Genomic DNA, 13446 nt, shown 5'->3' on the forward strand with positions numbered 1-13446 from the left:
GTTGAAACCACGATGACAGAGTGAGACAATATTGTGAACTGCTAATGAGGATTTTTACAGCAGTTGGCAATTACCATTGCAAATAGAGCTTTTTCACAAGGAGAGAAAAACTGGTTGTTTTTTGTATTCTAAGTTGTAGTCACTTGTACACTTAGGTGGGAAGAATAATTTGAACAATTCTCAAACTGCAAACAAATAAAGATGTATTGTTATCTTTTATAAAGAACTTGTATATTATGCTGCTGTATTTATATACATACATATCAGCAGCATAATATACAAGTTTTCAAGCTTAAAGGTACAGCATGTAAGAATTACTGACATCTAAGATGGGCATACTTCAAATGCCTTGCACAGCTGTTAATAGACAGTGGCCACCAGTGGCCAAAATTCTACCAGACATGAACATATTTTCATCTTTGGGTATAGATACCCAGTTTTTAATGATATATTTTCATTTTTCTGTCTGTGACTTTTGATTACTAACATGTTGCACCTTTTAGCAAATGAATGATAAAGCTGTTGATAACTTTATGTTAACAGCAAAGTACAAAGCAGAAGCAAAAGAGTTTCAACTTCAAACTTCAGAGTTACAGCGAATGTAGCATTATTTGAAACTGAATTTGAGAGGAGAAAAAGGTGAGTATGCCTGTACTGATAATTAAAACATTAAAAGAAAAAGAGTCCATATAATGTTCATAATACATAATTTATCTTTTAATCTGTTACCTCTCAATTTCCACGGGTGCGCATGTTCTACGTTCCGGCTGAGCTGTGGTTTGTTTTGACCTCCGTGAAGGGTCAGTCCACACCAGGAGCTTGTCAGATATGAAGCGCCTGCGAGTGCAGTCCGCCTAGCTGGATCAGCGAGATCACTAAATCACAGAAGAACTGGAAAATCTTATTCTCCACTTCCAGGATAAACGACTCATTGTTCATGATGAATAACAAAAAAAGACCGAGATACCCTGACCGGTTGATGACGTAATGTTTACATGCTTCAGCTAGTGCAAATCTGCATGGGGGCTTTTATTTTGAAAATTACCAGAAGCATTTACACTGCTCCTGTGTCTGATTTCCTGTCAGCCCCTATCTGAAATGCTGGGTTAAACGTATTCTGGAAGTGTGCTCTGTCAAAAATAGACTCGGCTTGTATGTTTAACGGAGAGCCACAACAAGGCTCTTCTCGGACTTCTGACACACACTGAGTGTGAACCAAACCATTGAGTAAAATGGCCGTGGATAGCTGCGAATCCTGCAGCGCACACACACCTGGTGGAAATTAGAGGTTACGCTCTGCACCTTTAAAAAATTCTGCGCTTCTGACCTGTTCTGAGGGTACGTTGACATTTATTATATACATTCCTTGAGCCATCATCACCCGGCAGAATCCAGAGGCTGAAAAAAACGCACTTCACATTTTTTTCTCCAGGTGGGGGCATTACATGACAGCTGCATTTTGCTTTATATGTCCATGTCACACACCAGCAACTGGATATCAACAGATTGGCTGTTTTGAACATGCACCATGGTGAATTCAGCAAAGAAACTCAAGAGGACATTATTATTAAAAAATGTAGAGGAAGTGACAGAGCAAGAGTCAACGTGGGACTGACTTTTATTGGATGCAGGATGTAAGATGGATCACAAATTAGCTCCAAAGTGTGAAATCTAGTAGTGCTGATATTTCTCTGCAGTTTCCCACATGCTAAGTGTTTTCAAAGGGTGGTGTGTGGCATGGATACTGTTTACAAAATCTCCTTCAAACACCTCACAGACAGACAATCGGGAGTTGTGGAAACCTTTGGTGGTCATTTGAATGATTTCAAACTGGACAGTGGATGTCTTCACATGCGATCATTGTGAATTCAACCCAGGGATATTATTTTAACATCAATTAAAATGTCATTTCAAAACAAATAGCCATTTTCTACATGCATATATGATTATTTTTCATTGACAAGCACCATAAAATTTTATTCACTGGTAAATTAGTCTTCATGTTTGCCTGCAAATAATAAATGTTTATATCCACAAATCAATTGATTAATTCCATCAGTTTCTATCAACTTTTGGAATACCCTCTGCCTTGTAAGCCGGATGTTTTCTGCACTGCTCTGGCCACGGTAGGATTGCCATCATCCAAATATTCGTCTCATGAAAGTAACTTTTCCTACATTTCTTTCAGAACAATTTGCTTTTGTGTATAGTCGGTTATATTTCACGATATAATCTGATTCTCATCTAGGTTACAACCATTTTATTGTCCATGTTAGTTTTTTTAAACCCTTATTAAAAAAGATCCTAAGTGTAGGTTGGAAGAAGAATGTGTTCCCCACTGCTAATGATCCTAATGGAGTTTGCACATCTGGAGTTCAATCAGTGGAACATATTTGGCAGTGTATGTTAGAGCTGTTAAAAATGTACAGTCAAGGTTCAAGTTCATCTGGAAAGTTTAGAAAGTAAGTCAGATTGTGGATAATCATCTGTACACATACAAATTGAGTATTAATGAAAACAATTTAGTTCTGTAGCTTCTAGATAACTCCAAATGTGAAATGCAGAAAACTCAAGGAGGTAAAATAAAGAGAAAATGTTTTTGAACTTCCTGTAAAATATCCAAGCCATGCTGTAAGATTGCATGGAGCATGTTGTTCCAGGCAAGAAACCATTAAGAAAAATAATAATCTTAGTTTTTGTTTTTTTGGATAACAGAAATTTGTTCTGATAAGAGGGCACTGGACACCAACACAAAGACATTAAATCCAAAGATGAAGCACAGGGGAGATTTTCAGGGATGATGTTGGTGGGGGGGTACATCTGCAGCAGATCAATGATCAGACAACAGTTCACCATTTAGATTGCAGATCTTAAGCCAACATACAGAAAATACTGCCAAAAACAGAGATGTAAACAAACAGATCTATCATTGCGTGCAATGGAATACGTTTGTGTTTATGTCTGCAGGTGAGGAAGACAGATTGAGCCTGAATACATCAATAATCCTGCAGGTAGTCTATAGCAACCAGCACCATTTGTACTTTGTGTGCACTTAATTTGTATATAGACTTAAGATAAAGGAAATAAATGTGTGTGTGTGTGTGTTTTAATGTCTAGATGAAGACCAAAGGCAGAAAGGTGATTAGTGAACTGATGCGATTATTCTCTGTCCATGGAATTAGTTGATTAGAAGACTTATCTGAGGATTATAGGCCTTTTGGCTTTCACTGATAGAGCAAAACCGAAAGCTGGGCAAAGATGAAAGTTGCTCTGACGTCATGATTTTCTTTTTGAAACAACAAAGGCTGTTTTTTTTTTTTTCTTCTCATTATCATTTAATTGTGGCCTGATAAGCTTAAAAGCAAAATACAAGTCCTCTATTCCAAACATCAACATGTTTTTTCCCCCTCATACAGACTAAACGGAGCAGCTTCCACCTTAGGGGTCATTATTTATAGTCTCAGTCTCTGTAAAGTCTCCTTTTAAATTCTTCCTTTCCAAACTTATGGGGAGCAGACAAACTTCTCTGTCATCCATCACCTTGGCATCTCCACTGTTCTTCCCACACCTTCTCCATGTATCTGGCCGCTTCCGAGCGACCCTCCACCTTCTCTTGCTCATACGCATTCAGCACTGCCATTATCTCCCTTCTTTTCCTATGAATAAATTGAATGCATCAGTGTGTTTGAGGTCTCGTCAGACGAGGACAACAAGGTGATTCTGGGGAGTGATGGGATTTTCGCTCCTGTTGTGACATGGGATGTTTGGACTGTGAAAGGCACGGGATACATGCACTTTAGGGGCAGGTACTGCTTTCATGCTGGCAGCAAGTCATTCTTAAATGACCCCGGCCACAAACAGCGATCGCATTAATTCCTCAAATATACAGTCTCCACCTTTCTGGAGTCTTGTGGAGTCTTTGTTTTGAGATGTGTCCACTAAGGAGGACTTTTCCATACTGGGAGTCCCGATCGTCAGTTTTTAAACCTTACATTACCTTACAGAAACAAAGCTGTTACAAATGCTATTTTAAAAATCTGAATTTGGCCCTTTCCCAGTGAGAGGAGATGCTTTTCGGAATAAGGGTGCTTTGTCACAACTGTTAACATAATCAGAAAAATCAGTTCCTATTAATTTCTGTTTTTTACCATCATCTCGCCCAGATTTTTTAAAATCATACATGACAAACAGAATGTCAGTGATCTCACCTCAATTCACTGTTGCTCCATTTCTCTGTTTTAAGATTCAGATATTAATCAGCTGATGATGAGAAACATTGCTTATACAAACAGTGTTTTAGCAACGTTGGTGGGTGGCGCATTCATGACAAATTGGAAATATTTCATATCCTGAGTGGGAAAAAATAAATTAGGGAATGTCAATTAAATCTGATTTGAGGATTTTAACTATTGAGGTATAGATGGGGACCGTGGATATTTCTACTCTGGTTGTACGATGTAGAACTGAACTGAAAATCTGAACAGCTCACAGAATGAGGTGATTTCAGGCTTGAGGATGCAGCATCCACAGTTTGCACAGTTTCATATATTCAGTGGTCAGACCACAGTTTTTTTCACAGAGCACAAGTCAAGATAAGGTGTCAACATTTCTGGATGTTGTTTTACTTTGCATTGCAAAGTTTTGACCTAAATCTGTGGAGTGTGCAGTGATGAAATGGGTTGTGGAATTTGTTAGAGAAAGGTTGTGCAGCCCATGCAGTGATTTTAACTACAGGATTGAGTCTGCTTTAACCCATAAGAGCCTGACATGACATATTTGTCACATACAGTTTCTGAGACATTTTGCTTCAATTTATGGTATAAACTTTGCTTAAAATCCTGTTGAACACAATGTGATACTTGTCTTCTGTCCCCTAATAGATACCCAAAAGCAGTAAATAATAATAATTATAATATTTTTAAACTATCACATGGTAATAAATGGTAGATATACCCCCCAAAAAAGTTAATTTTTTGTTACATTTTGTTAAAGGGCCAAATAAAGACCTCATATTTTAAAAATTTGACTTTTCTTACTATTTTTTCATGGGTCGGGTCTTGATGGGTTAAATGCAGCACTGTGTCAAGATGTGAAAATCTATTGGTTTTCAGAATCAGACGTAATAAATTGTTTCAGCCTTTTGTATCTGATCATATTATCTTTGTATAATGTTCCTTTACATGTAGGGGTTCAGTTATTGCAAATTGATGTATTCTGTCCCTGTTTACATGTTATGGTACTATTAAAATCTTTCATAATTATGCTGAAAATGGTGGATACTGAAGATTTAACTTTTATTCTTTATTTTCACTATTTATCCAGTATATTCAACATATATGCTGACTGGCCACTTTATTAGTTAAACCTCACTAGTAACAAGTTGAACCTGCTTTTGCCTTCAGTTCTTCATAGCATAGATTCAGCAAGGTGTTGGAAACATTCCTCAAAGGTTTTGCTCCATTTTGACATGACAGCATCACACAGTCGCTGCAGATTTGTCGGCTGCATCCATGATGAGAATCTCCCGTTCCACCACATCCCAACGCTGCTCTGTTAGATTGAGATCTGGTGACTGTGGAGGCCATTGGAGTCCAGTGTACTTGTTGTCATGTTGAAGAAACCAGTTGGAGTTGATTTGAACTTTGTGACATGGTGCATTATCCTGCTGGAAGTAGCCATCAGAAGATGCTACCGTGTGGTCATAAAGGGATGGACATTGTCAGCAACAATACTCAGGTGGGCTGTGGTGGTTAAAAAGCATGTTGACCACTCTCACATTCACTGATTCACACACACACTCATAAAGCATTTCTATTATTTTTTTATACTGAGGGGCTTTTAACTATCACACACTATTCACTCCCTGATAGACACATTGGGAGGCAATGAGGGGTTCAGTGTCTTGCCCAAGGACGCTTCGGCATATAGTCTGGGTACGCCAGGAATCAAGCTATGTAGACGACTTCTCTTCCGTCTGAACTACAGCTGCCCTTAAACAATGCTCAGATTGGTACTAAGGGGCCTAAAGTGTGTCAAGAAAACATCTCCTACACTATTACATCGCCATCATCAGCCTGAACTGTTGATACAAGGCAGGATGGAGCCATGATTGTTATGCTTAAACAAAATACTGACCCTAACTTCTAAATGCTGCAGCTAAAATGTAGACTCATTAGACCAAGCAATGCTTTGACAAACTCATGTTTTGGTGATTCTGTGTAAATTGTAGCCTCAGTTTCTGTCCTTAGCTGAAAGGAGTGGGACAAGGGGTGGTCTTCTGCTGCTGTAGCCCATCTGCTTCAAGGTGCAACATCTTGTGTGTTCAGAGATGCTATTCTGCACACCTTCTGTTGTCCATTCTCCTCTGACACCAACAAAGCATTTTCATCCAGATAGCTGCTGCTCACTGGATATTTGCTCTTTTTCAGACCATTCTTTGTAAACCGTAGAGGTGGTTGCGTGTGAAAATCCCAGTAGATCAGCAGCCTCTGACATCCTCAGACCAGCTTGTCTGGCATTAACAACCATGCCACGTTCAAAGTCACTTAAACCTCCTTTCTTCCTCATTCTAATGCTCAATTTAAACATTACCTTGTCTATATAACTTAATTCAATAAGTTGCTACCATGTCATTAACTGATTTGTTATTTGTGTTAACAAGCAACTGAACAAGTGAACTTAAAGTTACTGGAGAGCGTGTTTTTAGCATGTATTACTTTAGATAACAATTCTGTCTGATTATCCGTAAGTTTGAGTAATCTATTTTATATGCATCCATTACTTAACTCACTTTACTGTTTCACTATCAACACATGTAAATGTGTTGCTGCCACAGTTTTAAGGCTGAATCAGTATTTAAATGAAAATGTTTTGGTTAAGTCATTATTTCTACTTTAGCGTCAAAGATGAGCTCTTCAGCTCTCTTTCTATGTTAACCCTGAGAGCTGTAGATGTAACTCTGATTTACATCTTGTACCACCAGGAAAAAACCCCCCAAACAAACAGAACCCGCATTATATACAAATTTAGAAACATATTCAGAAGACACAGCTGCAGGTTTCAATTTTTGTAGAATAATTACGCTATTAACTCCTGGAATGATCATTTGGATGTGAATAGAAGTAAGAAATCAGGTTTTTGGACTGTGATAGCTGGCTGTGTTTGCTCACTGGCTGCATCACCTCGCACTGGATGAATATCCAATCAGCACAGTCAATTTGCTGAGTCATGCTCTGGTTGCTTTCAAATACCCTTCAGGTCCAGGGGAATAATTAAGGAACACAGTTCCGATTTCCCGTTGAGCTTTTTTTCCACTATTTGTTTATTTCCATGGCTGAGTTAACTGAAGTTAACAAGCACCAAAGAAATGGAACTCCTGTATTTTAATATATAACATCTAACATCTGCTTTTTACATCTTTGCAAACGATTCAGATATAACTCCCAAAGCTCCCGTTTGATGCAGTTACAAATTATTGTTATTACACCTGATTTGTCCAAAAGAAATGGCATTGGAGTTGTAAAAAAAAGCTTAAAATTGATTTATCTAATCTCCAGAAACCACAGTATATATGGAGACAGTATCTCTACTTTGGGCTGTCTTCTTCCACTTCTCCCCTAATGTTATTCATTCTTTTGCTTTTCACTGCAACTGCTCTGTTCTCTGAGTTTGCTGATGCATAGAAAGAAGTGCACTTTAAAGTTTTGGAGGTGAAAAAAGCAAGATGATACAGCAGTCAGAGATGGTTCAATTATCAGCTGTTATATTGAAAAGAAAAAGGAACAAAAATACTTATATTTTTCATTTTGCAATTTTTTTCTTTTTCTGTTGTTTACTAGGTAGTACCTTGTTCACCCCATCACTCTGCATTGCATTGTTCTCCACAGTTTAGCACCATTGCATTAGCAATTCTAATGAAGCACAGCGCTGTTCTTAGTTTGATCCACAGGGAGTCATATGAGGGCATTTTTACTGAAAATGTAGCAGGTATCGAAGGCAGAAGACAAGACGCTTTCTCATCTGCAAGATGCAGAGTGTAACTTTGTAGATGGAAACATGAATCTACTAAAAACTTCACAACAGCTAAGTAAACGTGAGTTAAACTGTTAAGGTGTTTTTTTTTAAAAGATGCTTAGAAAGTCATCAATGCATGTTACCTGACCCCAGATTTTGATGAATGGATCCTGTTTTTCCGGTGAGTTGGACAGCTGTTTTATTACTTCCTGCACATTGTTGCTCCTGTCTTGCATAATGTGGAGTTTGAAGTGCACGCAGCCTCTTGTTTCTCTGGTCACAGCTGTTACCAGACTGCCATCTGGTTTGTTAGACTTTGAGGAAAGAAGGTGCAGACAGGTGTGTGTCAACATGTATGCCTGAATGGCTGCTTGTGTATCCGGTTTTGCTGTTTTTCTCTCCATCAGTGTGTGTGTGCTCTCCCTGCCTGTCCTGTCTGCTCCAGCCCAGCAGCTGCCATCCCAGGCCAGATAGGATGACATGACCTTCGCTGGTAATGAAAAGGCACTGACAAATCACTGTCTGCTTCTCATAGAGAGAGCAGAGGAGGAGGAGGAGGACTGATGCTGACGCCACCATCTCTGTCTTTTTTTTTTTCTTTTTTATACTAGTGTGTTTACATTTATGTATCCTGTGCAGCACTGCATATGGCTGAGATCTGCTTCACCCTGTGTCTGCACTGGGTTCCCTGTCTTCTGTTTTTTTTTTTTTTTTCCAGCCTAAATTGGCCTTGGATGAAGAGAAGGATTGTCTTGGCAAAGATGTGAAAAGGATATGCCTGGTTGCGCACCAGTCGTTTCAGCAATCTATTAAGTACAATGCAGAGGGAAGAGAAAGCGTCCCTCTTTTTATTTATTTTTTTTCCTGCACCACAGCCTGAGCTGCATTGAAAACATGAATCTGGAGTCTTATGCTATTCCTGTTTATTTCAGGAACAGCAAAGTGTAGCAGACACAGGTGTGTATGTATGACTCACCTGTTATTATATGATACAGATACTGTTTTGGTCTCATCCTCACACCTACACCAGTCCCTCTGTGCCTCCTCCCTCAAACTGTTCCCTTAACTCACACAAGGAAATGCTTATTCCTGTGTTTTTCATTCTCAGTTTCATCTCTTTTCACACTCCCTTTTTTTAGTTTTAGGCAGACTTCTCTCCCTGTGGCTCTGAAGCGCACTTGCACAGCTGCTTGACATTGATTGCCATGCTGACTGGGTCATGTTTTAGAGTCAGTTGTGGTGACTTGGTAGTGTGTCTCATGACGACCACTCCCGGCTACTCACACAGCTGACACTGTGGGTGCATGCTCACAATATTCTGAACATTTGCTTTTAAGTGTTTTTTTTTCTTTGCACCAAGAATGAAAATGATCTCTTTGACAATTTTGCCATTACAGGTCTTGAAGAAGACAATAAAATTTTAATTTGCAGATCAAATTTCAATTAACCTCTGCAGACAAAGTGATTGAAAACACCTTAAATAGATTTATGTTCGCAGGTCTCATATATGCTGCAGGTTAGAGTTGATTACAGCATTCTGTGAGGTTTTGCACCTCCTGAAATATTGATCATTGGCCACTTCCTCCTTGTTTGGTGCATGATCAGCAGCCTGCCAGCCACTTTATCCTCAACCCACCTCTATGTGCACATCTCCAAACAGCATTCTAATGTATTATTAATGGCCTCACAGTTGCAAACGAACAGCCTACCGCCCACAAGTATCCATTACTCCCTGTTGGTGCATTTTAACCAATATGAACTGCAGAGCAAATTGGTCCAATTAATTTAAATTAAGGTTGAGAGGGAGATGGCAGGATAGGGAGAAAATAGCAGACAGTCTTGAGAAGACAAGGTAGTGAAATGATGTTTATCTGACATCAGGGGGTTGCTTTTATAACACATCTGATAATATTGTAACCACCAGCATGAGAGGACTTTAAGCTAAATGAAGCATGCTATTTTTTTTTTCTTTAGATGTTTTTATGGACAGTAGCTAAGCAACAGAACAGTGGCTAGATTGGCAACGAAACAATGATTAACAGCTTTAGTGTGAAGCTAAATTTATTTAAACTGTTTCATTTTGTTCTTGTTTTTAAAAATGGTCCACTTTCTCTCTACAGAAGCCGGGCTGTCGATGACTTTTATCCCTCGAGCGCAGACCTTCCCCAGCTTCCTGTCTGACGAGCCTGAGCAGGAGGAGAGCCACCACCAGGAAGAGGCACCATCGCCCTCTAGTGGCTGTGAATCCAGTTGCAGCCTCAGACCCCTTCAATGACAGAGAACTGCTCGATCTGCCGTGGACACTGAACTCACCACTGTAGAGAGGATGTAGAAATCTGTATAGTGACATGTGTAATATATTATTTCATGGTCATACTTACAAACACTAGTGTCAACTGTAGAGCGAGTGGTATGTGAAATTGTGTGATGTGTGAGTGCAGGTAGAGTCAAATATCACACCAAAAATCCTTTTTTTGTGTGCTTTATGTTGTTATCATCCTGTTAGAACCTGCATGACCGACTTCCTCCTACACTTTTTTTTTCTGAGAAGTTAAAGGCACCAAAAACTCCAAGATCTACTGTAAAACAATGTTTTCGAAAGGAGAAAAAAGAGGGTTTTGTTCTAAAGTTGAAGAAAACACATCAGGTTCAATCCAACAATGTGCAGCCTCAGCAGCCGGTTTAAGAGAAACTCAACCTGTTTTGACACATAATCCTCCCACACTTACTAAACTCCGCTTTCTCTCAAAAATGTGAAATCGATCAATGCCTTACAACAAAACAGCTTGATGTTCGTGGCAGTGATGAATCAGCTAAACCCTGTAATCGGTTACAACCAGAAAAAGGCAAAAGTCATTCAGAGACGTGCTTCAGGGAAAAAAAAAAAATGGCTGGACCGTCATGTCAGAAATGATAAAAGTGCAACCCTCTCACAGCCTCTGCTTTAAACTGCCAGCTTTACCTTTCAGCAGAGCAATTTGATTTTAATAGCTTCTTGACTCTCCAGCAGCTTCATATATAGCAAGAAACTGATAAGTTGTTCATTAGCAGGAGGTGTAGAAAGACTGACCCGATGGGAGGAGATGTGCAAAGCAGAGGCAAACCTGGAATCATTATTAATATAAGATGATGTCAGAGATTTTTCCTCAACAAGAAAATAAATGCCCAGTAAAATTTATAACAAATTAAAGTTAAAAGAACAGGAAATGTGCATAATCATAATGTTGCCATGTGATTTTCTTCTCCTACCTAGCAGGACCATCTGCCACTGCAGTTGCTGCCAATCCCCTACCTTCCCCCCCCTCATGCATACTTCTCCTTTACTTTTATTTTCAAATTAAACTGCAAAATCTTTAAAAGAAAATCTTAAGGTTTTAAGATTATAAATCCAGTACAGAAAGGGAAAATGGCAGAACTGAGATGGAAAAAAAAAAAGTTATAAATGTATCTGCTACTTCTGCACCACAGACAAAGCAACTGATAAAACATTACTAGTTAAGTTACACACATCACTGATTCCAACATAAACTTTCATCAGATAAAGAATCATTCAGCCAGACAAGACGAGAACGAGAGGAGGAATAACAGCAGGTTAATAAGGCATGTTGATCATTTTGCTAACAAAGCAGGTTTTTTTCGCCCCAGTGTTTATAAGACGGACGTAGTGAAGCAGATACAGAAGTGCCTTAAATCTTTATTGCTTCAGTTCAGATGGTTTAAAACTCCATAATAAAACACACTTAATTCTCACATTTTCCCAACAAGTTTCCAATGTCTGCTTCACTTTTTATGTCTTCAGTAAAGAATGATGATCCTATGTGGTGTAAATAGACACTAATGTCTCTAATATGTGGGTGTCTGCAGGATCCACCTCACACCCACAGTGTCTGGTTACAAAATGCTCCACTGCTGGCATCATGGTGGTAATGTCCATCTTTTATATACAGATTATAATCCTTCCTCACATTACCAACCTCACATTCATTTTAATGGCAGACATGGAGCGACAGCTACCAACTGGTCTTACATGGTATAAAAATTATTTTTTACATTTAGGGTTATGAGGTCTTTAATGCGGATCATTTTTAACATTCATTATCCAAAGATAGACAGGTAGCATGCATTTAAAAATGTAAGACAAGGTTGATTCATGTCAGTTTTTCTTGCCATGTATAAACATGTTTTTGCTATGGCAAAAATAAGTTGATGAAATGATGATATTCAGTGTTTGAATCCTGGATTTGCTTCAGGAACCAGTAATATGTAGTGCATCATTTTAGGATTTGGTGGTAGGATTTCCTGAATTGGGAAGAAATTGAAAAAAAATAATTCTGAAAATTTGATATCATCTAACAGACATGACATTATAACACAACAAGCTCCAAATATTTTAGCTAGAAGCGTGGACATCCCTACTACAACTTTTACAGTCCTGTTTTCCATCAGCTCGAAGCAGTATGAGCTAGACAGACATTACTTTAAAAGAAAATTTAAAAGAAATCTTTCTGTTGCATGCGTGGCTGAAACGTATTTAAATATTTACCCAGTCCTTGCCGAGTACAAAGTGCCTTCCAACACCTTCCTGGACCTCAGAGATCCAAACAAAGCAACAACTTTGGACCCTTAAGGTTACAGCTGTTGACAGGATAGATAGATCTCTGCAGTCAAAAATAGCAGAAAAGAAACTGCAAAGTATTTCAGGAGTACAAACACTTTCTAACCATTGGCATCTGTTATTAGACAAGTCATCTATTAAACATGCAGTATGAGGTACGTATTATTTCATAAAATCTAAAAATATCAGTGTCAAAAGTTTTCCAGTGACAATCTGTTGTAGGAAGCAAAGCAGTAATTTGCTTTTTTTGTTCCTGTCTGTTGTCTGTAGGTCAGTAGGCTTTAGATTCCCAAGGCGTTGGAAAAATACAAGCACATTTTGTCTAAAAATCACACTTTGAAGTCACCTTAACTTTTTGTATTTGTTATTTAAAAGAGCCCCACATTCATATAAAGAAGTAATGATGCTCCCATCATTGGGAAGGCTGCTAGTCGGCATCTGAGAGCCCGATTTATCAGTGACAAGGCAGCTGTCTGCATGTCTAAGCTCAAGTATGGTTTATTGCATGTAAATTACCCCCCCTCTACATTTGGGCCATACTCACCAAGACCACTGGAGAAAATTCTAGCTGTTTTATGTTCCTCGTTTACAGCTTTTGTTGTTTATTGTAGACATTCACCTGTTTGTAGACATGTCAGATTTCTGTTATTGTCACGTTCTGATTATTTGTGTTCTGTGAGTTTATATTTTAATAGCACTTTGAATATGAGTGTAGGACTACAGTTTTCACTAAATGTACATATGTAATGTTTTTGATGATCGAGAAAAGAGGTAATAAATTGAATGTTCTATCACGTATCATCATTTTTTCTAGATAA

The 13446-nt window shown here is 38.5% G+C and overlaps 1 protein-coding gene across 2 annotated transcripts in view; it reads left to right on the plus strand.

The window, feature by feature from the left end:
- Positions 1-12149, plus strand: part of dok6 (docking protein 6) — a 69679-nt gene extending 57530 nt beyond the window's left edge. For both annotated transcript variants that reach the window (XM_041968650.1, XM_041968649.1), the window contains exon 10: positions 10134-12149. In XM_041968650.1, the coding sequence (XP_041824584.1) occupies positions 10134-10288 (155 nt within the window). In that variant the 3' untranslated portion in view covers positions 10289-12149. The remainder of the gene's footprint in view (positions 1-10133) is intronic.
- Positions 12150-13446: the final 1297 nt, after the last annotated feature.

The sequence above is a fragment of the Melanotaenia boesemani genome, chromosome 18, assembly GCF_017639745.1.
Source record: "Melanotaenia boesemani isolate fMelBoe1 chromosome 18, fMelBoe1.pri, whole genome shotgun sequence".
NCBI classification, from domain to species: domain Eukaryota; kingdom Metazoa; phylum Chordata; class Actinopteri; order Atheriniformes; family Melanotaeniidae; genus Melanotaenia; species Melanotaenia boesemani.